Genomic DNA, 27,111 nt, shown 5'->3' on the forward strand with positions numbered 1-27,111 from the left:
TATTTGGAAAGGTACATGGATAGGAAAGATCTAAAGAGATATGAGCCAAATGACTGCTTAGGAGGCAACCTTAGGGGAGAGAGGCAGGAAGGGGAGCTGGGAGGGGGAGAGCTTGGACTGAAGACAGGAGGAAGGGGAGGGTGGGTGAATGGGAGGTGAGCATGCAGTGGGGGGAAGGAAAGAGCAGATGATCAGAATTTGTTAGAGCATACAATGCAGTGCTATGACACATATTCAGCAGATCAAGTGCAAGCTTAATTTGTTGTCATTCAACCGTACATATGTATAATGCCAAATGAAACAATGTTCCTCCAGACCAAGGTGAACACAGAACATATACTTGCAAAGATAACACAAATAGTACCACAAATGAATTGACAAATAATAATGTGCACTTACAAGAAATTAAAAAGTAAACAATGCTATTGGTACTTCACACATGATGAGAGCTGGGTGGTGGCTGTCTTACAGCCTGGGGGGAGGGGGTGGGGGTAGAAGCTGCTTCCTATCTGAACAGTTCTTGTCCTAATATTATGGTGCCTTCTACCTGATGACAGGAGGTCAAAGAAATTGTTAAACGGATGGGAAGCATCATTGGCAGTGCTTTGGACCCTGCATATGCAATGCTCCTTATAAATATCTCCGACGGTTTGAAGAGGGACCCTGATGATCCTCTCAGTAATCCTTGCAATTCTTGGTTGGGACTTGCAATCAAATGCCTTCCCATTCCCATACCAGACAGTGATGCAGGATGCTCTCAATAGTGCTCCAATAAAACTTGGCCAGAACAGGGAGCGGGGGTTGGGGGCGCTTCACTCTCCTTAAGAAGTGGAGACACCGCTGGGCTTTCTTGACCAAAGAGATGGTGTTGAGGAACCAGGTGAGAATGTCTGTTATATGCACTTCCAGAAACTTGGTGTTCTGAGCTCTCTCCTAAAGTCCATAATCATCTCTTTGGTCTTATCTGTGTTGAGACTCAAGTCATTGTGCTCACACCACTTTACCAGTCGCTCTACCTCCTCGCATGACATCTCGTCTTGTCATCGTTAATGAAGGCAACTGCTCTTGTGACAATAATGAACTTGATGATTCGGTTTAAAGTGAATCTAGCAGTTCAGTCATGTGTTAGCAGCGTTTACAGCCGCAGCTGAGCACGCAGCCCTGAACAGCACTGGTTTTAGTGTGATGGAGCTAGAGAATTCTAGCTAGAGAATATGGACTTTCTATCAAGAAGTCTACGATCCAGTTATAGAGAGAGGTGTTGAGAGGACAGTTTACCCACCAGCTTCTGAAGGATGATCGTATTAATCAAGCTATGCAAATGGAAACAGATAACCTGCTACAGGTCACCAGTTCAAATACAGAGAGAGAGACCAACTTATCAAAAGTTAAAGAATTCAATATGGCCTGGATGGAAAATGCAATCTAGTTCCTCAATCTAGTGCAAGCAGTTTAGAAAATTAAACTGGCAGGCTACAGGAAGCTCAGGAATACCTTCCGTATTGAATGCAAGTGCTTCACTAAAGCCATCACTGAATCCATGTTTAGCTTCTCCATTTTAGAGGACAGGAGATAATGAACTCCAAATGCATTAGGCTTGATTGCAAGTATAACAGTTCAAGATGCAGTATTGTTACAGGATAAGGCATAATAATTAGGTGCAGATGTACAATGTAGAAAAATGAGGTCTTCTGCTATTATTGAATAAAAATAGAAAAACAATTATGAATTAGTATGCTGGTTTTTATTTCAAGATGAAAGATGTAATAAATATTTCATCTTTATTACAAAAGATGAGTCTTATTGTAATTTTAGAGTCCTGGTGAAACTACACCTGGAAAAAATGTACAGAACTGTTCCCCATAACAAGGGGAGGATATAAAAATAATAAGGTGAGAATAAAAACAGCTCACCAGTTTTATTTCTGAAATACCCAATTTATCCCAATAGACTGAGTCTATGTCTTCAGGGTTTAGAAAAATGAGGTGCAGACTCATATAAAATTGTTACAGGGCTTGAGAGAATAGATGTGGAGTTGAAGGTATTCCATGGTGTCTAGGATGAGAGGAATAAATGGAGGAGTGGAAAAATGTCTCGACCCAGAGGCTGTTGAATCTTTGAAATTCTCAACCTAACTGTTGACAGTTAGTTACCAAATACATTTCAGACAAAGAAAATCTGCAGATGCTGGAAATCTAAGCAACACACACAAAATGCTGGAGGCATACCAGGCAGCATCTATGGAAATAAGTATGGTAGTCACCCTTCAGCAGGACTAGAGAAAAAGGAGTCGAGAAGATTTAAAATCCTTCCCTCACCTTTTAAATCTTCTACTCATCTTTTTTCCTCCAGTCCTGCTGAAGGGTTTGGGCTCCAAACGTCGACTGCACTATACAGTATTTCAAAGTTCGGTAGATTTTTGGATATTAATAGTTATTACAGATATGCGAGTTAGGCGTGAGGTAAGTGGAGTTGAAGTAAAAAGTCAGTCATAATCTTAACCAATTGCTAAAAAGACACAAGAGGCTGAATGGCCCAGGCCTACTTGTATTTTTTTTAGCCATTAAATCCCTCTCTGCCGTCTCGTTTGCTTAACTTACTGGAAATCCTCAAATAGTTTAGAGGATTTCAGGAAAAATATTCATTCAAATAAAGAGATTGATAGTCTTACATGCAAAACTTGGAATCTCACATTATCCAATGTCCAAACGTGTAACCTTTAATTACAACTCGACAAGATCTAATACTTTACAAGTAGTACCAGGGGAATTGTTTAAACGGGAATAGAAAAGGAGAGCATTAATTACATTAGAACTGTTCAAAGAGAACGGGAAGCGCTGACATACCGTGGAAGGGAAAAGTTTGGCACTCTCGCTGACGCCTCAGTAAATCTGTGGAAAAGGACGAAGCCTCGCGCCTTCGAGCGCGGGAACCATCGTGACGTGACGTGACGTGACGTGTCGTCACTCGCTCGCGCGGTCCGGTCCGCTCCGCTCCGCTCCGGTGTCGGAACGCGGACGTCGTATGTAAAGTGAAGCCACATAGTTCATTCGGAATATGAACCTTGTTGATCTGTGACATCGTCTTTAACTCGTAAAAGCAGCAGGGCTGCGTTTATGGAGGATAGTCATCCAGGCTACCAGTAAATTAGGACCCAAAGCAATCAATGAGCTCGGCGCAATAAAACTAGCGTGAGAACGCAGCTGTTCTATCCGCCCGCCTCCTTTACAATTCATCTAGGAGGCAAGGGATAGTCATCGTTTAGTATGGAGTCCCTGCGTAATGATTTGAGATGTATCCTTTATCCACTGGAATAAAATTTAAATACAATGGATTCCGGACAATTGGGCCATCAGTTAATCGGGCAGCCGCTCATTAGGAACAAATCTTTAAGATCAAATGCTAATTAAGAAAACAGCCGGGATACCCTTCGTTTATTTGGGACGTTATGCCACTGAATTGGAACAGGAGACTTGCCGAGCAGTTTCTTACTAGCGTCAGTCGTATGCAGTTGTGTGGCCATTAGAAACTAGACCGTGACTCCAGCATTTTGTGCGCCGTGCTTAGAACTAAGTTTTTAAGAGCATCATTTGCGTGTGCGTGTTATCCATTTGGGCCGAACAAACCAATTCAAAAACAGTGACTTTTGATAATTTTGTGCAGAAAGGCAATCCATTAATCGGTACTAGGCGCCGATTTCATTCTGCCTGTCTAGGTACCATATCCGATGGGGACGTTGGTGACCATGGTTTTCCATACAGATCTGTCCCTTGTTCTTTGGATGACTTCCATTTCCTCGATGTGTAGCCACCTGGCTAGGCTTTTGATGTCATTAATTTACAATTTAAAAATGGCAGCGTCGATTAAGTAGTAATATAGTTTTATAGTATTTGGAATGCTATTGGTAGTGTTCTAACTTTTACTGTATATAATTTAAATACATAATTTATCAGTTAAATCGTGGTTTGACCTTTTTATACCTTTTAACTATTTCCATGAAGCTGCTTTCTTGGCCCAAAATGTACTGGTCCCTATGTGCCCCAATAAACCGCATGGCAGATGGAGCGTTTCTACTATTAAAATTTTCATCACTCCATCTCACAACGAGGAGTTTATTAAAATTAATGCTGTTTCCATTATTATTTCTCTATCCACATCTCCCCAAAACTAATATATATGTTTCTCCATTGTACAAGGTATCAATATATTGTTAATCTAGAAAACAGTCCTGCATGCCTTTCCCATTTTAATGATAGATTTTTATAGCCACTCCACCTTACTTGGGGGGGGGGGGGGGGGGGGAAGAAATCAACCAATGTTGTTCTTTTTTTAAGATATGGTTTATTTGATCTTTCCAGAAATTCCCAATACCTGATGACCTACAAATACTATTCTTTAAGGTTTTCATATAGATTCTGACGAAGCAATTCTACATCCCTTTCTCAAGTAAATCTCATTGATTTTCAACTCCGATTTCACAAACAAAATACTTTTAGACAGATTTAGTAATAAAGGAAGAAAGCAGCATTCTTGGTAATCAAACTTTATTTAACACAATCAGGTTACATTTTCCACAGCTAACCCTAATACACAATTATCATAGACTAAGCATAATCCATTAGGATAGAACAGAATTGTAATTACTAACTTTACTAAAGGCATAATCTCATTAGTTAAAAACCTCACAGATCATGGTCCAATATATTCAACTCTACTTCCCTTTCAACTGGCCAAATGTCACATTTTAAGCTTAATAACGTCATTTACTCAATTCAATGTAATTAAAATGAATCAATTTGTAGAAACTCTTGAGAACATATCAATATGAATTCCTACAGTGAAATGACTTTCTTTATAAGAATAATGGATAAACAAATCAAATTTCTGCAACGTTTTCTAGACTACTGCCTTCATTCGCTTATTTCAGGCACATAACTTTTAATCAGAAAGAGTCGTTTTGAAATGAATATGTTTATAAGGCTACATTCTGTCATAGAAATGATCTATTCCTTAACATTTCAAATGTTTTAATTTAGTTGCCATTTATACTGGACTAACTGGTTTGCTGCTCTTGCATAAAGTGCCAGGAAGGGGACACTTTCATCAGAGTCAATATCCTGGAAACTACTATCTGTACAACAGTTCTTAAAAGTTACAAGTGACATTGTACAAGAACAACATTTTAGTCCCATGTTCTGAAAAAAATGTTTTCTGCCATTTACTGAAGGTTTATAAAAAGATCAATAAACAATAACTGCCATTTTGCAATCAAAACTAAAGGAAAAATTACAAAAGTTGCCTCAGTATAATACAGGTGGTTTAAAATGAATAACCTATAGTGCATTAGTTTGTACACATAACTGTTTGCCTGTGCTAATACAGTGATTGCACTGATTTTGAGTAGTGATTTATGAATAAAATTCATTTTATTGAGTATTTCCTGATTTAAGAGTTCTTTCCACAATCAGCAATTGACTCAGCAAACAGAATTTTAAAAAATAGTCCCAGGACATTAGTACTTCATAGGAAGTTTTAAAGCAAATGCAGGACATAAAAATGTGGAATGAGACATCTAAGTCTTTTTTTGATGAGGGTGTGCATTTTGGGATAAAGAATAGCACCAGGAAACAAAAGCTTGCAGATCAAAAACATTCTCTTTAACCTAACATAGCTGCAGGGGAACCCCTCTTTAACTTTAAAATGTAACTGAAATATGTTCAAAATTTATTACTGCAAAAGACACAAATTTATACACAATTACAGCAATGTATACAATAGCCAAAACCTTGTTATTTCCAAATAGATTCTTACCACTACATGGATTTACACCAATTTAATCAGTTTGATACCAGGACCAAAGCAATGAGACATCCAATATTTAAATCAAGAAATAAGCATTCAACTAACCCTTGTTCACCATTCACAAATTTATCAATTATCCATATCTTAGCTATTTCATAATGAAAAAAATTCAGAATTTTCATAATCAATAAATTCAATTGGACCTTTCAAATTAATTTCATCAGTATCATCAGTTGTGACTGACGTTACATTGGAATGGAAATACTTAATATTTCTAATATTATTTTGTTTTGTGGAAGGCAAACATACCTGATGCAACTTATTTTTGGTTAGAACACAGAAAATTAGCTTCCATATTTCTAATTATTGTCTTAGAAAATAGGATACAAACCTTCAACAAAAAGATGAAATGCTACTTATTTTATGAAGGAGATCTTATAAGTCAGAAATCTGTGCTTTTTTCCCAAAGTCTACACTCAATTTCCGCATAATCTCTGCATGTTTAAGCCCTTCATTTTCCTTCTTGGTTGAACTATAGTTCTCTTTCACAAACTTAGCAAATGGTGCTAACTCCCTTTTTGCAGGAGTGCTATAATTAATAGAATTTGATAAAAGCTCAAGGGGACTGTTACATATGGCGCAAACAAAACGTTGCGTGTCCAGTGACTTGGAGTGACGGCCAATCCTGTGGAGAAAAAAAAAGATTACATAACACATGTAGCAGAGCAGTTGCAGCATTAACTTAAGTCACAGTGACAGAGCTGTACAACACAGAAACAGGCTCTTAGGCTATGGCATTCATGCTGAGCCGTTTGCCAACCTATACTAATCCCAATTGCTGCACTAGTTTTGTGTCCTTCTATGCCTTGCCTATTTAAGTGCCCATCTAAACTTCTTTTAAACTTAGTGATCGTATCTGACTCCACCATCTTCTCCAAGCAACAAGCTCCAGGCATCAAGTACAGTTAAAATCAATTCCCATAAGACTCTCTTTAGAAAAACTATTTTCTCCCATGATAGAAGTATCAAAAACAATTCCAACTATCTTTCTTATCAATGCCTCATTTACAGTAAAAATATGAAACAATCTTTAATAATGCTCTACACCCTTACATTGACTATACAAGAAATTTCTAATGGCTAATACAAGGTGGCAAAATTTTAAGGTTGATTGGAGGAATGTACAAGGGCAATGCCGGAGATGAGTTATTTAGAGAGTGGTGGATCCAGGGTAGGTGGTAGAGGCAGATACATTAGGGGCAGTTAAGAAACTCAGACAGGCACATGGATGATAGAAAAATGGAGGGCTATGTCAGAGGGAAGATAGAGTAGGTTAAAAGGTTGGAACAAAATTACGGGCCGAAAAATGCAAGAATTATATATAACTATTTACATACAGATTAATTTTATCCAATGAAAAAGAGTTTTTTTAATTGTCTTTCTGATTATTCACAGGATCAAATGTAAAGATCCTTGAAGACGGCAACAGAAATAGATAATGTGGTCAGCAAGGCATTTGCATCATTAGCCTTAAATAGTTAGAGCAGCGAATGCAAGAACAGGAAGGTTCTACTCCAACTTTATAAAATATTGATTAGACCTCAGTTGGAATACAGCTTGCAGATCTGGTCATCACACAAAAGGAAAGATGTAATTTGACCCAGATAGGCTGCAAAGGACATTCTATTGCCTAGAAAGGAGCATATTTGTTATGAGGAGAGACAAGGCCTGTTTTCACTGGAGTAGAGGAGGTTAAGATGAAGGTACATTATTAAGAGTATAAAAGGGTATACTGCAGGAAACTTTCCCTACATCAAGTGCATATAAAATAAATTCAGTGTAAACGGGCAAGAGATTTGGAGAGGATCTGATGGGGACCCTTTTCAACCAGAGAATGAAGAGAACCTGAAATACACTGCTTGAGAGAATGGTGGAAGCTGTGACTGACAGCATTTAAGAAGTGCTTAGAGAAGCATTTGAATCACCCAGCAGAAAAGGCTTTGGGTCAGGTACTGCAAGATGTAATTAATGCATGCCCAGTGGTTGAAGTGGATGTAGAGTGCTAATGGCTTGTTTCCATGCAGTTCAACTCTGATAATCCATTTAAAAAGTGATGATGACTAAGTTATAGGTGAAGAGGTGGTGAGATCATGCTGATTATTGTAAAGTAAGGGGAAAATGATGGTCTCATGAACAATACTATCAAGAAATCTGTTCACCTATCCACCACCATCACCCCATTCCACACACTCATCACTCTCTGCGTAAAAAACTTACCCTTGACATCTCCTCTGTACCTGCTTTCAAGCACCTTAAAACTGTGTCCTCATGTATTAGCCATTTAAGCCCTGGGAAAAAGCCTCTGACTAGCCACACGATCAATGCCTCTCATCATCTTATACATCTCTATCAGGTCACCTCTCATCCTCCATCCCTCCAAGGAGAAAAGGCCAAGTTCGCTCAACCTATTCTCATAAGGCACGCTTCCCAATCCAGGCAACATCCTTGTAAATCTCCTCTGAACCCTTTCCATAGTTTCCACAACCTTCCTGTAGTGAGGTGACCAGAACTGAGCACAGTACTCCAAGTGGGGTCTGACCTGGGTCCAATATAGCTGTAACATTACCTCTCGGCTCTTAAACTCAATCCCACGGTTGATGAAGGCCAATGCACCGTACGCCTTCTTAACCACAGAGTCAACCTGCGCAGCAGCTTTGAGTGTCATATGGACTCGGACCCCAAGATCCCTCTGATCCTCCACACTGCCAAGAGTCTTACCATTAATACTATATTCTGCCATCATATTTGACCTACCAAAATGAACCACCTCACACTTATCTGGGTTGTACTCCATCTGCCACTTCTCAGCTAAGTTTTGCATCCTATCAATGTCCCACTGTAACCTCTGACAGCTATCCACGCTATCCACAACATCCCCAACCTTTGTGTCATCAGCAATTTCCTAACCCATCTCTCCACTTCCTCATCCAGGTCATTTATAAAAATCACAAAGAGAAGGGGTCCCAGAACAGATCCCTGAGGCACACCACCTCCATGCAGAATATGGATGGATGGAATCTACAACCACTCTTTGCCTTCTGTGGGCAAATCAATCTGGATCCACAAAGCAAGGACCTCTTACATCCCATGCCTCCTTACTTTCTCAATTATACTTGCATGGGGTACCTTATTAAATGCCTTGCTGAAATCCATAGACACTACATCTACTGCTCTATCTTCATCAACGTGTTTAGTCACATCCTCAAAAAATTCAATCAGGCTCCTCAGGCATGACCTGCCTTTGACAAAGCCATGCTAACTATTCCTAATCATAGTATGCCTCTCCAAATATTCATAAATCCTGCCTCTCAGGATCTTTTCCATCAACTTACTGAAGTAAGAAGACCACTTTTTTATATTTCAAAGACCACTTAATGCACTTCAAACTGCAACTAAAGTCTAAGACTTTCTTGGGGTTCACCCGGCGGAGAAACTCACCTGGTCCCTCAGCACTAGCTCCATAGCAAAGAAAGCCCAGCAGCGTCTCTACTTTCTGCCAAGGCTAAGGAAAGTCCATCGCCCACACCCCATCCTCATCACATTCTACAGGGGTTGTATTGAGAGTATCCTGAGCAGCTGCATCACTACCTGGTATGAAAATTGCACCATCTCAGATCGCAAGACCCTGCAGCAGATAGTGAGGTCAGCTGAGATCATCGGGGTCTCTCTTCTGGCCATTACAGACATTAACACTGCATCCACAAAGCAAACAGCATTATGAAGCACCCCACACACCCTTCATACAAACTCTTCACCCTCCTGCCATCTGGGAAAAGGCACCGAAGCAGTCGGGGTCTCACGACCAGACTATGTAACAGTTTCTTCTCCCAAGCCATCAGACTTCTCAATGCCAAGAGCCTGGACTGACACCAACTTACTGCCCCCTACTGTGCCTATTGTCTTGTTTATTATTTATTGTAATGCCTGCACTGTTTTGTGCACTTTATGCAGTCCTAGGTAGGTCTGTAGTCTAGTGTAGTTTTTGTACTGTTTTATGTAGCACCATGGTCCTGAAAAATGTTGTCTCATTTTTACTGTGTACTGTACTAGCAGTTATGGTCGAAATGACAATAAAAAGTGACTTGACTTGAAGACTGTTCTCATCTGTTCAATCAAGTATTTGCTAGTGATTATTTGTATATCATATTCTAACCTTAAACATTCAGAGAATACTAAACTAAAAGGAAACTTTTTGCAGACTCACGTGTTCTTACACCTGCTACACTGATAGGTGTATTTGTAATTTATTTCGTAAGTGTGACACCGTTTCACCATCGGTAACTCGGGATGGATCAATATAGATTTCTGTGCATAAAATTTCCATATTGGTCCATGACCATCACGAACATTATTAATAAGCCAGGTAGCAGCATGGCACAGTTCATGGATGAGTGTGTCCCTGAGACGTTCTGCAAAGCAAAAAAAAAGAAAACATTCCACGAATAAAATTGTATCATTTTCAATGCACATTAAGTATATACGAATTCTTATGTTTAGTAGTTCAAGAATACAAGTTTGAAAGCATTCAAAGTGGTAAATTGATTCAGATACAAAATTCCTCTGCAATAAATTTTTAACATGCTTATCCATTTACAGCCATTACTGTGGAAATTTGCGCACATATGTAACACTGACCAATGACTTCCTCCAACATGCATCCAGGACAATATTAACAAAGATGGGTGCAGCCTAACAAGCTGTTCTAAAAATGTTTCAGAGGCCATGATCTGTCATTTAAAAAAGGAACATCAGGAAAGTGGAGACAAGTAAATGATAATATTTGCACTCCAGTGAGCAGAACTGTTTAATTCACACCTGCTCTTTTTCTTCCTCAAAGGACCTGTTCCTATCAATAACTTAGCCAAAATAACCTAATTGTAACCATCTGGAAAATAAAGAGAAACAGCAAGTTATCATTTGTCTCAAACACTTTCTCTTCTATATGGCAAAGCTTAATCTCAGCTTAGCATTTCTTGCAAACTCAGCTAAACCAAAAGCATAACAGGTAAAAAAAAAAAAGCACTACAATTCCAAATGAAGATTCTTAGATAGCAACAGCAATCCAGTGCAAATTCTTGCTTAGTTGATATGATTTGATGGCATATATGTCTGCTATCAAGCCAAACTGTAATCAATTCATACTAATGGAGAAAAATATGAACATTTATATTAAATGTTTAAATTACATACATGCATTCCTTTCAATCATACGGCCTATAAAATCAATACAACAAAATCCAAAAAGAACAAAAGCACGGAGGGAAAGACAGATATTAACTGCTAATGGTCTAGATCTGTCAGAGTTGTTAAATATTTAATAATAAGTTTAGATAACAATGGAATAGTTCTTCAGATAGCTTTGTCCAGATGATACTGTATTTCTTTCCAATTGCTTTGTAAATTTATGTTCAATGTCAATCAAAATTGATGTTTTGTGTGTGGCATGAAATTAGGTGCTAACCAAAAAAAAAATGTGGATTGGAAGCTAACAAGAGGTAATAGATAAAGGTGCACAAGGCCATAAGGGGGGCATAGATAAGTTGAATGCACAGTCCTTTTCCCAAGATTGTGAAATCAAGAACTAGGGGGTATAGGTTCAAAGATAAGGGGGGAGAGCTTTATCAAGAACTTGAGGACCAAATCCCAGAAAATGGTCTGTATATGGAATGAACTACCAGAGCAAGTAGTTAAGTAAAATAACATTTGAAAGGCATTTGGACAGATACAGTTGCAAGAAAAAGTTTCTGAATCATTTGCAGTTACCTGATTTTCTGCGTTACTCTTAAAACGTGGTCCGATCTTCATCTAAGTCACAATAATATACAAACACAATCTGCCTAAACTAAGAACACACAAAAAAATTGGACTTTCTCTCATTATACTGGGTACACCGTTTAAATAATCACAGACTAGGCTCAAAAAAGTATGTGAACCTCTAAGCTAATGCCTTCTACAAAAGCTATTTGGAGTTAAGTTTTCCAATCAATAAGATGAGATTGGAGATGTAGGTTGTAGATGTGTCCTGCCCTATATAAAAAAATACACACAAAGGCAGGTTACTGCTAGAGCCTGCCTTTCTCAAGAAAGATCTGTTTATGTGCACCATGCCTTAATCAAAACAACTTTCAAAGGACCTTAGAAGAATAATTGTAGGAATGCATGAAGCTAAAAAAGGCTACAAAAGCATTTCTAAAGATCTAAGTGTTCATTAGTCCACAGTATGAGAAATTGTCTACAAATGGAGGAAATTTGGTGTTGTTGCTACTGTCTCTAGGAGTGGGCATCCTGTAAAGATCACACCTAGAGCACAACGTGCAGTGCTGAAAGAGGTGAAAAAGAACCCAAGCAGAACAGCAAAAACCTATAGTAATCGCTAAAACTTGCTGAAGTCTCAGTTCATGTGTCCACTATAAGAAAATCACTGAACAAGCATGTTGTTCATAGAAGGACACCACGGAAGAAACCACTGTTCTCCATTAAAAAACACATTGCTGCATGTCAAGTTTGCAGGATAAAAACCTGGATATTCAACAATGCTTCTGGGACAATGTTCTGTGGACAAATGAGACAAAAGTTAAACATTTTTGCAGAAATGCATATTGCTATGTTTAAAGGAAAAAGGACTCTGCACACTAACACCAAAACCTCATCCCAACTGTGAACATCAGAAGGCGCATCATTGTTTGGGCCTATCACAAACAAGAAAATCTGCAGATGCTGTAAATCCGAGCAACACACACAAAATGCTGGAGGAATCCAACAGACCAGGGAGTACCTAGGAAAAGAGTGCATCTAGGCAATGAGTCCTGCCGAAGGGTTTCAGCCGGAAACGTTGACTGTATGTATCCTAGATGCTGCCTGGCCTGCTGATTCCTCTTGCATTTTGTGTGTGTTACATGGTTTGAGAATGCTTTGCTACCTCAGTGCCTGGATAGCTTGTTGAGGGAAAAATGAATTCAAAATTGCATCAAGACATTTTACAGGAGAATGTCAGGGCAGCAGTCCATCACCTGAAGCTTAAAAGAAGTTGGATGTTGCAACAAGACAATGACCCGAAACACAGGAGTAAATCAACAAGAGAATTATTTAAAGGGAAGATAAGGGTTTTCAAATGGCCAAGTCGGAATCCAAACCTTAACCCAATTGAGATGCAGTGGCATGACTTAAAGAGGACCGAGCATGCAAGGTGTCCCAGAAATATTGATGAACTGAAACAATTTTATACGGAGGAATGGTCTAAAATTCCTCCTTGCCATTGTGCAAGTCTGATCAGCAGCTACTGGAAATGTTTGGTGGAGGTTATTGCCACTAAAGGAAGTTACTAAATACAAGGGTTCCCATATCTTTTCAGTATAGACTGAACGATTAAACAATGTGTACAGTAAAGACATGAAAAGTACAATTGTGCATTATTAGTTTAGGCAGATTGTGTTTGTCAATTATTGTGACTTAGATGAAGATCAGACATTTTATGAGTAATTAATGCAGAAAACCAGGTAATTGCAAAAGGTTCACCAAGTTTCTCATGCAATTCTATATGGATTTAGAGGGTTATGGGCCAAACGTGAACAAATAACATTATCTTGGATGGGAATCTAGTCAGCGTGAACCAGTTGGACTGAAGGATTTACTTCCAAGCAAACTCTAGAAAATCAAAAAAGCACATTGATCCAATCATATTTTGTTTTACACTCACCAGCCGAGTCACACACTTTCTCTGATAACTCAATTCTAGCATAGCGTTGCAAAGCATCCCGTTTCCTTCCAGTTACACAATACCCAGCTGTTTTTCGCATGTTTTTATTCCAGATGATTTCCATTTTCTCTGGAAGCTGTAAGAACAGAAAACCATTTCCATTTGTTTTCACATCTCAATGAGTAGCCAGCCAATACAGTTTTTTTTTTAAATTACCTTTTGTTGAAAGACTATCTTATTGTATAAATTATAGAGTTCTTGTGTTAATTCCTCTCGATGGCGCTTGAAATTTTTTACTTTGTACTTTTTATTTCTCTATATCAATTATCTTTTTTCTATTTTTCTTTTTTTTGGCCTGGATGATTGGGGAGAGACACATAGCAACATGGAGAATTTTAAAGAGATTCCCCAAGGTAGTATGAATGATTAATTTACTTAATTTTTTAAGTTTTAATGTTAATGGGCTTAATGGACCTGTGAAAAGAAAGAGTTTTAACATATATTAAGAAAAAGAAAGGAGATATAGCTTTTTTGCAGGAAACACATTTAACAGAGACAGAACATCAGAAATTAAAGAGAGATTGGGTTGGAAGTGTTATTGCAGCTTCAATTAATTCAAAATCGAGGGGAGTTGCAATTTTGGTTAATAAAACCTTACCAATTAAAATACAAAATGTATTAATTGATTCAGTGGGGAGATATGTGATTATACATTGTCAAATCTTTTCGGAATTATGGACTCTTATGAATATTTATGCACCAAATGAAAATAATGCAAAATTCATACAAGAAGTTTTTTTGAATTTGGCTGACGCACATGATAAAATATTAATAGGTAGAGATTTTAACTTTTGTTTAGACCCAGTCCTAGATAGGTCAACTAAAGCTGTTACAAAATCAAAAGTAATAAAGTTAACTTTATCATTAATGAAAGACTTAAATCTGATTGATATATGGAGAAAAATTAATCCAAGAGAAAGAGATTATTCATTCTATTCAAATAGACATAAAACTTATTCAATGATTGATTTTTTCCTATTATCAAAGAATATTCAGGATAGAGTGAAAAGTGTGGAATATAAAGCAAGAATACTGTCAGATCATTCCCCCTTGATAATGACAATGATAATGATGGATAAGAAGGAATTGATTTATAGATGGAGATTTAATTCAATTTTATTAAAACGTCAAAATCTTTGTGATTTTATGAAAAAACAGATCCAATTTTTTTGGGATACAAATTCACATTCAGTTGAGGATAAATTTGTATTATGGGAAGCGATGAAAGCATATTTGAGGGGTCAGATAATAAGTTATACTTCTAAAATTAAGAAGGAATATATGGTAGAAATAGATCAATTAGAAAAAGAGATTAGGACTTCCGGTAAGATGGCGATTGTTTAGCTGCTCCAAACTTTTGTTCCGTTAATGTCGCTATCTTTGCACTAAATGTCTCCATTTTTTAAACCTTAGGAATTTTTTCGGTATCTCTTACTTGCCTGTGAACATATCTAACTTACAATGTCTAGCAAGAGTTCTAAATCCGGGAGAAAAGAAGCTATGACCCCCTCGGACGAGACCTTGGTTGCGCTCGGAAAGCTCCGAGACGAAATTTTAAAGGAATTTAAAACTGCTTTCAAACGGTTGGAAGACAAACTGGATCGGATCAACGATAAAGTGGACAAGCATGCTGAACACTTATCTCGCATCGATTCGACTTCTGAAGATTTAGAAAGTCGTGTTCGATACTTGGAGACTCTCTGTTCCAGCTTAGAGGAAAAATGTAACAAACTCCTTTCCAAAATGGTGGATCTCGAAAATTGCAGCAGACGCTGCAATCTTTGAATTCTTGGATTGCCAGAGGCGACCGAACAGGGATCAACCGTGAAGTTTTTCGCTGAGTTTCTCTGTGAGATATTCGGGAAAGATTTGCTTCCGAAGCCGCCCGAGCTCGAACAGGCACACAGAGTTTACGTTCCCCCTGGAATTCTGGGCTCCCGTCCGCGACCAGTAATCTTGTGTTTCCATCAATACCAGGTAAAACACAGTCTGATTGCGGAGGCACGTCGCAGGGGGTCTCTTCCTTTCCAGGATACAACCATTCGCTTTGAGGAAGATTTTGCACCCCAGACCTTAAAGATGCGCGCTGAGTTTAAAGGCGTAATGAAAGTGCTGTTTGATCGTGGTTTTAAACCCTCTCTTCGCAATCCTGCTGATCTACGAATCAAGCTTAATACTGGAAAATACAAGTGGCTCAGGTCGGTGAAGGAAGCTGAAGCATTTGTGGCAAGTCTTCCGGCTATCCAGTCATCTTCGGAATCTGATCGGACCTCCTAAAATGGTGGATAAGTACTCCTCATAGTAAAATTACTTTTTCTGGACTCAAGACTTCACTTGAATCACTCAGACATTATTCATTGAAACTCTAAGGGCTGTTGACAATCTCTCCCGGGATTTGATGTGTGTGTAATCTATTTTTACTCTTGTATAACCTTATCTACAGAGTTTTACAACTGACTCTAACTTGTTTTGGAGGTTCCAAGTCTTTAGTGAAGGCCTCCCTGGTTGTTGGTTCACAGTTTAATTGCTGATTTATTTTTCCTTTTTTTAAATATTTATTTATTTTATCCTTTCTTCACCCCTTTTTTCTAATCTCTGAATTTTTTTCTCTCCTCTCTGTAAATGGTTGATAAATACTCGTCTTGAATTTATAATGTTCCCCTTCCTCTCCCTTTTTTTTTTACCTTTTTTTTCCCCTTTCTCTTATTTTATTCTTCTATAATTTTTCACGGGTAGGTTAGTTTTGGTTTTCTTCCGATTTTCTCTGTATTAAGTTTTATATTTCTGCAGAAGGTGTTCTAATCTGTAGTTATGTTTTCTAGTGCATAAACTAGTTACTATTTGCTATAGTATTTATACAGAACTGTTGTCAATGACACAGATCTGGAAGTTGTATTTGGGTTAATTTTTTTGGTAGAGCAAGCTACTTGTTTTGGTAGCCGTCTAGTTTTGGGTTGTGTGGATGGGGTGGGTTTTCCAGTTCCAACATCACTCACTGTATTTATTGTTTCTCTTTATTGCTCAGGACATGTATATGTTTTGATTTTACGAATCTATGTTTACATCTCTGCTCCCAGACTGCTAGTGTACTGCTTGACTTTTTATATGCCTGCTGCCTTTTATGCATTAGTAATTGATAATGGCTAGTGCACTTAAATTCGTGAGCTGGAATGTAAAGGGATTGAATCACCCTGTTAAAAGGAGGAAGGTATTCTCACATATCAAACAACTCAAAGCTGACATTGCTTTCCTTCAAGAAACTCATATTCGTTGTTTTGATAACTCCCGGCTTCTGTCAAAGTGGGCGGGTCAGCATTTTCATTCATCCTTTGCCGCTAAAGCTAGGGGAGTTTCCATTCTTATTAACTCAAATATTCCTTTTGAACTCCATAATAAAATATCTGATACAAATGGCCGTTTTATTATTGTTTCTGGTAAACTACATAACACTAAAGTTGCACTAGCAAACCTGTATGCTCCCAACTTTGATGATGTTAACTTTTTTGAACGGTTTTTTTCCTCACTACCAGACTTAAACTCATACTCTCTTATATTGGGTGGTGACTTCAACTGTTGGTTGGATCCTAAACTGGATCGATCGTCCTCTGTTACCAGATCACCTGCTAAATCTGCCTTAGCTATCCAATCGTTTCTCTCTAATTTTGGTATCTCTGATATATGGCGTTTCCTCCATCCTACGGAGAAAGATTATTCTTTTTTCTCACATGTTCACCATACCTTCACTAGAATTGACTATTTCTTACTCGATAACCAACTTATCCCATTTGCCCACTCTTGTGACTATCAGAGTATACTGATTTCTGACCATGCCCCAATTACCCTCTCTCGTTCTTTTCTTTTTAAATCTTTTTATTAATTTTAAGAAAAACATAAGTGAAATATGAATACAAAACATTTGAGAGTACATAATTAATAGTTTAAATAGACAATCAGATATATAATAATCAATATATAAGGCCTCCCAAACTCATAGTATTAATGTAAAAGAATCGAAAAAGAGAAAAAAAAAACCCCAAAAAACTAAAAGAAAACTTTTTTAAAAAACTAACCAACATGGGCAATTGCATAATGTTAAATACATACAGTAGTGCTGATAACTCCGAACCTCCATCCAAATAATTAAGGATAATAACAGTAAGGTTTAGGATCAGACCATTTAACTCATATGAAAATGTTGAATAAATGGTCTCCAAGTTTCCTCAAATTTAACTGAAGAATCAAAAACCACACTTCTAATTTTTTCTAAACTCAAACAAGAAATAGTTTGAGAAAACCACTGAAATACAGGTGGAGGGTTAATTTCTTTCCAATTCAGTAAAATAGATCTTCTAGCCATTAATGTAACAAATGCAATCATTCGTTGAGATGAAGGGGATAGACGATTATTATCTATCATTGGTAAACCAAAAATTGCAGTAAAAGGATGCGGTTGGAAATTGATATTTAAAACTCTTGAAATAATATTAAAAATATCTTTCCAATAATTTTGTAAACAAGGACAAGACCAAAACATATGAGTCAATGAAGCAACATCAGAATGACATCTGTCACAGGTTGAATTAACATAAGAATAAAATCGAGCAAGTTTATCTTTAGACATGTGAGCTCTATGTACAACCTTAAATTGTATTAGGGCATGTTTAGCACAAATAGAGGACAAATTTACCAATGATAAATTTTTTTCCCATTGCTCAGTAGATATAGAACAATGCAATTCTTCTTGCCATTCCTTCTTAATTTTTTCTGATACATCTGGCTGTACACTCATAATCATATTATAAATGATAGCTACTAAACCCTTTTGACAAGGATTGAGGGCTAAAATTCTTTCTGTAATGTCCAATGGACATTCTTTCGAAAAAGACTTTAATTCATTATACAGAAAATTTCTAACTTGCAAATATCTAAAAAAATGGGTTTTAGGTAAATTATATTTATTAGATAGCTGTTCAAAGGACATAATGTTATCATCCAAAAACAGATCACGAAAACATGTTATACCTTTTGTTTTCCATAAAAGAAAAGCTTGATCTATAGATGAAGGCCGAAAGAAGTAGTTAGATATTATAGGACATGACAGCATAAACTTATTCAAGCCAAAAAATTTACGAAATTGAAACCAAATTCGTAATGTATACTTGACTATGGGATTAGTTATCTGTTTATTCATTTTGAATAACGAAAAAGGAAGTGAAGATCCTAAGATTGAGATCAGTGAAAAATCTTGCACAGATTTACATTCCAAATTTACCCATTGTGGGCAAGCAGCTGTAGTCGATTCTTGTGTCCAGAATATTAAATACCGTATATTAACTGCCCAATAGTAAAATCTTAAGTTTGGTAGAGCCAAGCCGCCCTCCTTCTTAGGCTTCTGTAAATATTTTTTGCCTAGTCTAGGATTTTTGTTCTGCCACAAATAAGAAGATATTTTAGAGTCAACCATATCAAAAAAAGATTTAGGAATAAAAATTGGTAATGCTTGAAATAAATATAAAAATTTAGGTAGTATCATCATCTTAATGGCATTAACTCTGCCTACCAAAGACAAAGATAGTGGAGACCACCTATTAGCAATTTGCTTAATTTGATCGATTAAAGGTAGAAAATTAATTTTAAATAAATCTTTATGTTTTTTAGTAATTTTAATACCTAAATAAGTAAAATAATCTGTAACAATTCTATATGGTACATGATTATAAATTGGAACATGCATATTTAATGGAAATAGTTCACTCTTATTAAAATTCAATTTATAACCAGAAAAGTTACTAAATTGAGCGAGCAAAGAAGAAATAGCAGGAATAGATCTTTCAGGGTCAGATATATATAATAACAAGTCATCCGCATATAATGATACCTTATACGTCGTCTCCCCAAGGGTAATACCGAAAATATTGGGTGATTCACGAATAGCTATAGCCAAGGGTTCTAAAGCAATGTCAAATAATAAAGGACTTAAAGGACAACCTTGCCTTGTACCACGAAATAGCTGAAAAAAAGGGGATCTTTGATTATTGGTAAAAACCGAAGCTAAGGGTTTATGGTATATTAATTTAATCCATGATATAAATTTTGAACTAAAATTAAAATGTTGCATTGTATTAAATAAATATGGCCATTCGACTCTATCAAATGCTTTTTCGGCATCTAAAGAAATGACACATTCTGGTATTTTAGATGAAGAGGTATAAATAATATTAATTAATTTTCTAATGTTAAAAGATGAATAGCGATTTTTAATAAATCCAGTCTGATCTTCAGAAATAATTCGAGGTAATATATTTTCTAATCTAATAGCCAAAATTTTACTAAAAATCTTAAAATCCGTATTCAACAAGGATATAGGCCGATAGGATGCGCATTCAGTAGGGTCTTTATCTTTTTTAAGAATTAAAGAAATAGAAGCTTCATAAAAAGATTGTGGTAGTTTGCCTATACTTAATGCATCTTTAAAAATTTTACAAAGCCAAGGAGAAAGTATGGAAGAAAAAGATTTTAAAAATTCTGTAGAAAAACCATCTGGACCAGAAGCTTTACCCGAATTCATTGAAAAAATAGCCTTTTCTATTTCAGACTCCGTAATAGGTGTATCCAAAAATACACTATCCTCAACAGTTACTTTTGGAATATTCAATTTCCTTAAAAATTCATTTATTATAGAAGAGTCCTTAGTACATTCTGATTGATATAAGGAATTATAAAAATCTTGAAAGGCTTTATTTATCTCTTTGTGATCGATCGTCAAAGTACCATCTTGTTTACGAATCCTAGTAATCTATCGTTTATCCGAAGCAATTTTCAATTGGTTAGCTAGTAATTTACCAGACTTATCTCCATATATATAGAATTGGGCTTTTGATTTAATTAACTGACTTTCAATCGAGGAGGATAATAGTAAGCTATGCTCCATTTGAAGTTCCACTCTTTCTTTATAAAGTTCTTTGCTAGGGGTCATTGAATAAATCTTGTCAATTGCTTTGATTTTATCAACTAGTGTTAATATTTTAGAATTAGTTCGTTTCCTAACTCCAGCAGAATATGAAATAATCTGTCCACGAATATATGCCTTAAAAGTATCCCACAAAGTTCCACTAGAGATCTCTGCTGTAGAATTTGCTGAGAAAAACAAATCAATTTGCTGTTTAATAAAGTTAACAAAGTCAGAATCCTGCAATAAATCAGGATTAAACCTCCAACCTTTAGTATTAATATATGAATCCGTCATCTTAATAGATCACTTCAAAGGTGCATGATCAGATATGGTAATAGAGTCATATTTACAATCCATAACATCTGTAAGTAAATGGTGATCAATGAAAAAGTAATCAATTCTTGAGTAATTATGGTAAACACGGGAAAAGTATGAAAACTCTGTCATTAGGGTGTAAAAAACGCCAAATTTCACAAATAGCTGAATCAATCATAAAAGAGTTAATGAGAGAAGCCGATTTATTCGGAAGAGTTTGGGTGGGCTTGGATCTATCCATCAAAGGGTTTAAACAACAGTTAAAATCCCCACCCATTATCAATCTATATTGATTCAAATTAGGAAAGGATGTAAATAAACATTTAAAAAATTCAGGACAATCAGTATTTGGAGCATAAACATTAACTAAAACAACTTTTTGATTAAAAAGTTGACCAGTAATAAGCAAAAATCTACCTTGCGAATCTGAAATTGTTTCATGATGTATAAAAGAAGTTGATGAATCTATAAAAATGGGAACATCTCTTACTTTGGCTTGCGAATTTGAGTGATACTGTTGTCCCTTCCAAAACCTAAACAACCGTTGACTATCCACCTTCCTTACATGAGTCTCTTGTACAAAAATAACATTAGCATTCATTCTATGGAATACTTTGAATGTTTTTTTCCGTTTGATCGGATGATTTAAACCATTAGTATTCCAAGAAACAAAGTTAATAGTCCTATCCATATTGACAATATTTATTACAGTTAACACATAAGTTTGAAAAAAAAGTGAACTCATGAACCCGGAAGTAAGTTCAAGGAGAAACCGGAAGTCACGGCACTGCGACCATTTTTGTAGTTTCATATAAGCCCATGAAATAAAACTAAGCAGAAAGCAAGTAAAAAGAAAAGAAAAAAGAAAAATCCCCCTCCCTCCACCCTCAAAACCCCAGGAAAAAAGCCAAAAAGAGGCAAGCAAGCAATCTAATACTAAAATTACCCCCCGTGTCTCAAGACGGCAACTCAGACACAACAGAGTTAAAAAAAATACAAACAACCCACATTATAAGAGAGGGTTGGTGTAACAAAAGTTAAAATATAAAATTAGTATTATAAATGTATATAAACAAAAGGGTTAAAAAAGAATTAAAACGATAAAACCCATAAATGACTAATACTGGATTGGTATTTTAAATGAAAGTTTAAAACTTTCAAACACATCAAAACAGATATGACGTTCCAAGCACTAAAGTCTGTCGGGAAGAAGAAACGACATTTTTTAAAAAAATCTTAATATTTAAATGTTAAGAGTATAAAAAAGCGTATATCAGCTTAAAAAGAAAAACAAAAAGGAAAAAAAACCCTAATAAGTTATTTTCAACGCTAATAGATTAATAATATGGAAAAATAAAGTCAAAATAAACCCAGCAAAAAGAGCTTTAATCGTATATAAGAAATACATGTAAGCCATACCCAAAAAAAACCCAAAGATCATTCTGTAACAGATCCAAATCTATAAACTAAATTACATTAGTCAGCCCGATAGAATGTCATTGTTCCAGGAAACTTTGAGCATCCGCTGGAGATTTAAACAGCCAAAAAGTTCCGTCATCAAGAGTGACTCTCAAGTGTGCTGGAAATAACAGCGCTTGCTTGCAGCCTTTCTGGTGAAATTTCGACATAACCGATCTAACAGCCATTCTTGCCCTTAAGACTTCAGGGCTATAATCTTCCAGAATGCGAAATTTAAACTCTTGAAAGCTGATCATACCCTTTTTCCCAGCCACCCGAATCAAACGTTCTTTGGTATGAGGGTAATGGATCTGGAGAATTACATGTCGTGGTTTCAAACTTGAATCAGACCGAAAACGGGAGACACGGTGTGCCCGATCGATTACCGGGAGAGAGTCCAGTACCTCTGGACCCAAGACATCCATTAGAAATTTAGAGAAGAAAACGGTAATATCACCGCTCTCAAATTTTTCCGGAATCCCAATTAACCGAAGATTTTGTCTTCGAGAGCGATTTTCCAAATCAGTAATTTTAACTTTATAACGATCCATCTGTTGAGAAGTCGAAGTTTGCTCTTCTTGTATTTTTTCAATTATACGATCTTTCTTGCGAGCGGCTTCTTCAAGAGCCAAAATACTTGCTTGTTGTTTTTGTGATTCCAGTGCAAGTGTCTGGAGTTTTTCTTCAACCAGCTTCAAACACTCATCAAACCGAAAAAGCTTTACGGTTATTTTTCTCTCCAGTTCTTCAAATTTGTCTTCTATAAGCTTCACAATTGTTTCTAAAGTTATCGGTTCTTTCGTCTGTTTCGATTCTTTTGCTCTAGACATTTCAGCAAGTTGAGAATAATTCAAATAGTTAAAAAGAAAAATTCTGTATGTTTAGACCCCTTTAGAATAAGTATAAGAAGATCCTTTAAGGGGTGTTTGTAGGTTAAAAAGACGTAAAAGGTTTGGAGCAAAGCCTAGAAGCGGTTTACTCCATGAGCGCCATCTTGAGACCTCCAATTACCCTCTCTCTGAACTTTCCTGGTCTCCCTCAGAGGAATAAAGTTTGATTCAACTTTATTATTGGATGATGATTTTGTAAAATTTATTAAGGATCACATAACCTTTTATTTTAACACTAATACATCACCTGAAGTGTCATCCCAGATTGTCTGGGATGCCATGAAAGCATATCTGAGGGGTCAAATAATCTCTTACACAGCAAATCTCAACAGAAGATCCCGTGCAGATCGATCAGCCCTCATTAACCAGATTAAAGATTTGGATCAAATATATGCCCAAACTAAGAACCCTGAATTATACAAGAAGCGCGTTGAACTCCAAACTAAATTTAACCTTCTGTCCACTCAACCTGTCGAACGCCAACTTCTCGAAAGCAAGAGTCGCTTTTACATTCATGGGGATAAGTCTGGTAAATTCCTAGCCAATCAGCTGAGGCGTTCCAAAGCCAAACAACATTTTACAAAGATCCGGAAGGAGAACGGAGACTTTACATCGGATCATTTAGAAATTAATGACGCATTTAAAAAATTTTATTCTCGGCTTTATTCCTCTGAATCTCTGAATGACAATATCTCTGTTGATCAATTTTTACAGAATCTGCATATCCCCTCACTCTCATCTGATTTCAAAGCCAAACTCAATGCGCCTATATCATCAGAAGAAATATCTTTTGCAATTTCTGCACTGTCCTCAGGGAAATCTCCTGGACCTGATGGGTTCCCTGTAGAATTTTATAAATCATTTTCTTCACTTCTTTCTCCTCAGTTACTTTCAGTATTATCTGACTCGTTTAATTACGGCAAATTGCCACCCTCTTTCAATGAGGCATCTATTATTCTTCTTTTTAAAAAGGGCAAAGACCCAACAGAGTGTTCCTCGTACAGGCCGATCTCTCTGCTCAATGTTGATGTAAAGATCTTAGCTAAAGTGTTGGCTCATAGATTAGAAACCGTTATTCCCTCCATTATCTCTGGTGACCAAACAGGCTTTATTAAAAACCATCTCCCTTTTTTTAACATTCGGCGTCTATTTAATATCTTATACTCAGCTCCAACTGGGACTCCTGAATGTGTTATTTCCCTCGATGCGGAGAAAGCATTTGATCGTATAGAGTGGAACTACCTTTTTGCAGTCTTAGAAAAATTTGACCTCGGCCAAAGTTTCATCTCTTGGATCCAATTGCTGTACCTGTGTCCTACTGCTTCTGTTTTAACTAATTTTCAGAAATCCCAAGTATTTAATCTCAAACGTGGCACCCATCAGGGATGCCCCTTAAGTCCCTTTCTCTTTGATTTGGCTATAGAGCCTCTGGCGATAGCATTTCGAAACTGTCCTGAATTGACTGGGATTTGGAGAGGGGGTGTTGAGCATAAAGTTTCTCTCTATGCTGATGACTTATTACTCTTTCTCTCAAATCCGTCTACATCCTTACCTCTAATGTTTTCACTTCTTGACCAGTTTAGCCAGATCTCTGGCTATAAACTTAATTTACAGAAGAGTGAACTTTTCCCAATTAATAAAGAAGCACAAGAACTAATATTTCGTGATCTCCCTTTTAAAGTAGTCCATATTCAATTTACTTATCTTGGAATTACAGTCACAAGGAAGTTTAAAAAGATCTCTTTCGTGAAAACTTTGTCAACCTTTCATATGCTATAAAACAGAGTCTGGTACAATGGTCACCTCTATCTATGTCTTTGGTAGGTCGTATTAATGTTGTTATAATGTATGTTCTCCCCAAATTTTTATACTTATTTCAATCTATCCCAATTTTTATTCCTAAATCTTTTTTTGATTCCTTAGACTCTATTATTTTGTCATATCTGTGGCAGAATAAGCGCTCTAGAATTAACAAAATCCACCTCCAAAAATCTACAAAAGAGGGTGGCATGGCTTTACCTAACTTTCGCTTATATTATTGGGCAGCTAATATACGTTGTGCTACCTTCTGGTCTTTCTTCCATGGCCAACCCAAGTGCCCTAACTGGGTGGCAATGGAGTTGAGCTCCACTAAAGAATTATCTATCTCTGCACTTCTTGGCTCTGCACTCCCTAGCAGTCTGCCCAGATCAATAGCTAATCCTCTTGTTAGACACACTTTGCGTATATGGGCTCAGTTTAGGAAATGCTATGGTTTCCAGGGGTTTTTCTTTTCTAGCCCTGTCGCACATAATCACCTTTTTTTACCTACTACGTATGATTCAGCATTCCATGCTTGGTATAGGAAGGGCATTAGACATTTTGAAGATCTTTTCATTGATAATCACTTCGCTTCTTTTCAGCAGCTCTCTGTTAAGTTCAACCTGCCTAACGCTCACTTTTTCAGATATCTCCAAATCCGACACTTTATTGCTCCTTTAATTCCTAACTTTCCTGAAATGCCTGCGAAAAATGCTATGGACCTATTTCTTTCCATTAATCCACTAGGTAAAGGTTTAATATCAATTATCCCAGATAAACTAGCAGCCTTACGACGGGCCCCTGTGGATAAAGTTAAAATGGCCTGGGAGCAGGATTTAAATATCTCCTTATCTGAGGAGAGCTGGGACTCAGTTCTCAAATCGGTTAACTCAACCTCTCTTTGTGCTCGCCATTGCCTTTTACAGTTTAAGATTGTTCATAGAGCCCATATGTCTAAATCTAAACTATCTCGATTCTACCCTGGCATTAGCCCGCTCTGTGATAAATGCAAGAGGGGCGTGGCCTCTCATCCATATGTACCGGCTCTGTCCTAGCTTGGAGAAATTCTGGAAAGATGTCTTCACTACATTATCGGGTATTCTGAATCAGCACCTAGAACCAAACCCCTTAATTGCTCTGTTCGGTTTTTGGGGCGAGACAGATTTATGTCTGGGTCCGACCAAATGCCGAATACTATCCTTTGCCTCTCTCCTGGCTAGACGCTTGATCCTCCTTAGATGGAGAGATGTTGCCCCGCCCACTCATGCGCAATGGCTTAACGACATTATGGCCTGCTTGGACCTCAAAAAAATTCATTATTCAGTTCTTAATTCGGATCTAAAGTTCCATAAGGTCTGGGGACCTTTTATCGAGTACTTTCATAACCTTCCTCTTGACTAGGGTTTTTTTTTCTTTTTTTTCTTCTTTTCGGTCCCTTGCTTTCAGCTCCCTTTTTTTTTCTGGTAGTAGGCATTATTATCCTCTGTTGCTCAGTGTATTCACAGTCTGGGAGTTTGACTGTCCTGACCTATACTCTTTATACTGTGTTGTGGTCGGTCTGGAGTTGTTGTTTTTTATCTTGTGTTGTGGGGCTTGGGGAGGACACTAAGCTTACTTGTCTTTAATTTAGGTGCTTTTTTGTTAAATTCTCTTCCTTTGTAGCATATTGTTATTGTATGCTTAATTTTGCACTGTATTAAAGCTCCTCATTGGGATTTGGGGTTTTTTATTTGTAAAATGTTTTGAATAACTAATAAAAAAATGTTTAAAAAAAAGAGATTACAAAATTAGAAAAAGAATCCCAAAGATATATGACAGAAGAAAAATGAAAACAACTTGTCAATAAAAAAATTACAATATAATACACTCCAGACGTATCGAACAGAAAAAGTAATTATGAGAACTGAACAGAGATATTACGAATTAGGTGAAAGATCACACAAAATTCTTGCTTGGCAGTTGAAAACAGAACAGGCTTCTAAAACAATAAATGCAATTAGAACAAGTGCAAATAAGATTACTTATAAACCTTTAGAAATTAATGAAACTTTTAAAAAGTTTTACTCCGAATTATATCA

The 27,111-nt window shown here is 36.8% G+C and overlaps 1 protein-coding gene across 1 annotated transcript in view; it reads right to left on the minus strand.

The window, feature by feature from the left end:
* Positions 1 to 4,537: 4,537 nt before the first annotated feature.
* The window catches only part of gcna (germ cell nuclear acidic peptidase), a 51,530-nt gene continuing 28,956 nt past the window's right edge, over positions 4,538 to 27,111 (minus strand). Inside the window, exons 11-13 of the mRNA XM_073058156.1 lie at positions 13,559 to 13,694; positions 10,067 to 10,271; positions 4,538 to 6,487 (exon numbers count right to left, since the gene is read on the minus strand). Coding sequence (XP_072914257.1) covers positions 6,238 to 6,487; positions 10,067 to 10,271; positions 13,559 to 13,694 — 591 coding nt within the window. The 3' untranslated portion in view covers positions 4,538 to 6,237. The remainder of the gene's footprint in view (positions 6,488 to 10,066; positions 10,272 to 13,558; positions 13,695 to 27,111) is intronic.

The sequence above is a fragment of the Hemitrygon akajei genome, chromosome 10, assembly GCF_048418815.1.
Source record: "Hemitrygon akajei chromosome 10, sHemAka1.3, whole genome shotgun sequence".
NCBI classification, from domain to species: Eukaryota; Metazoa; Chordata; class Chondrichthyes; order Myliobatiformes; family Dasyatidae; genus Hemitrygon; species Hemitrygon akajei.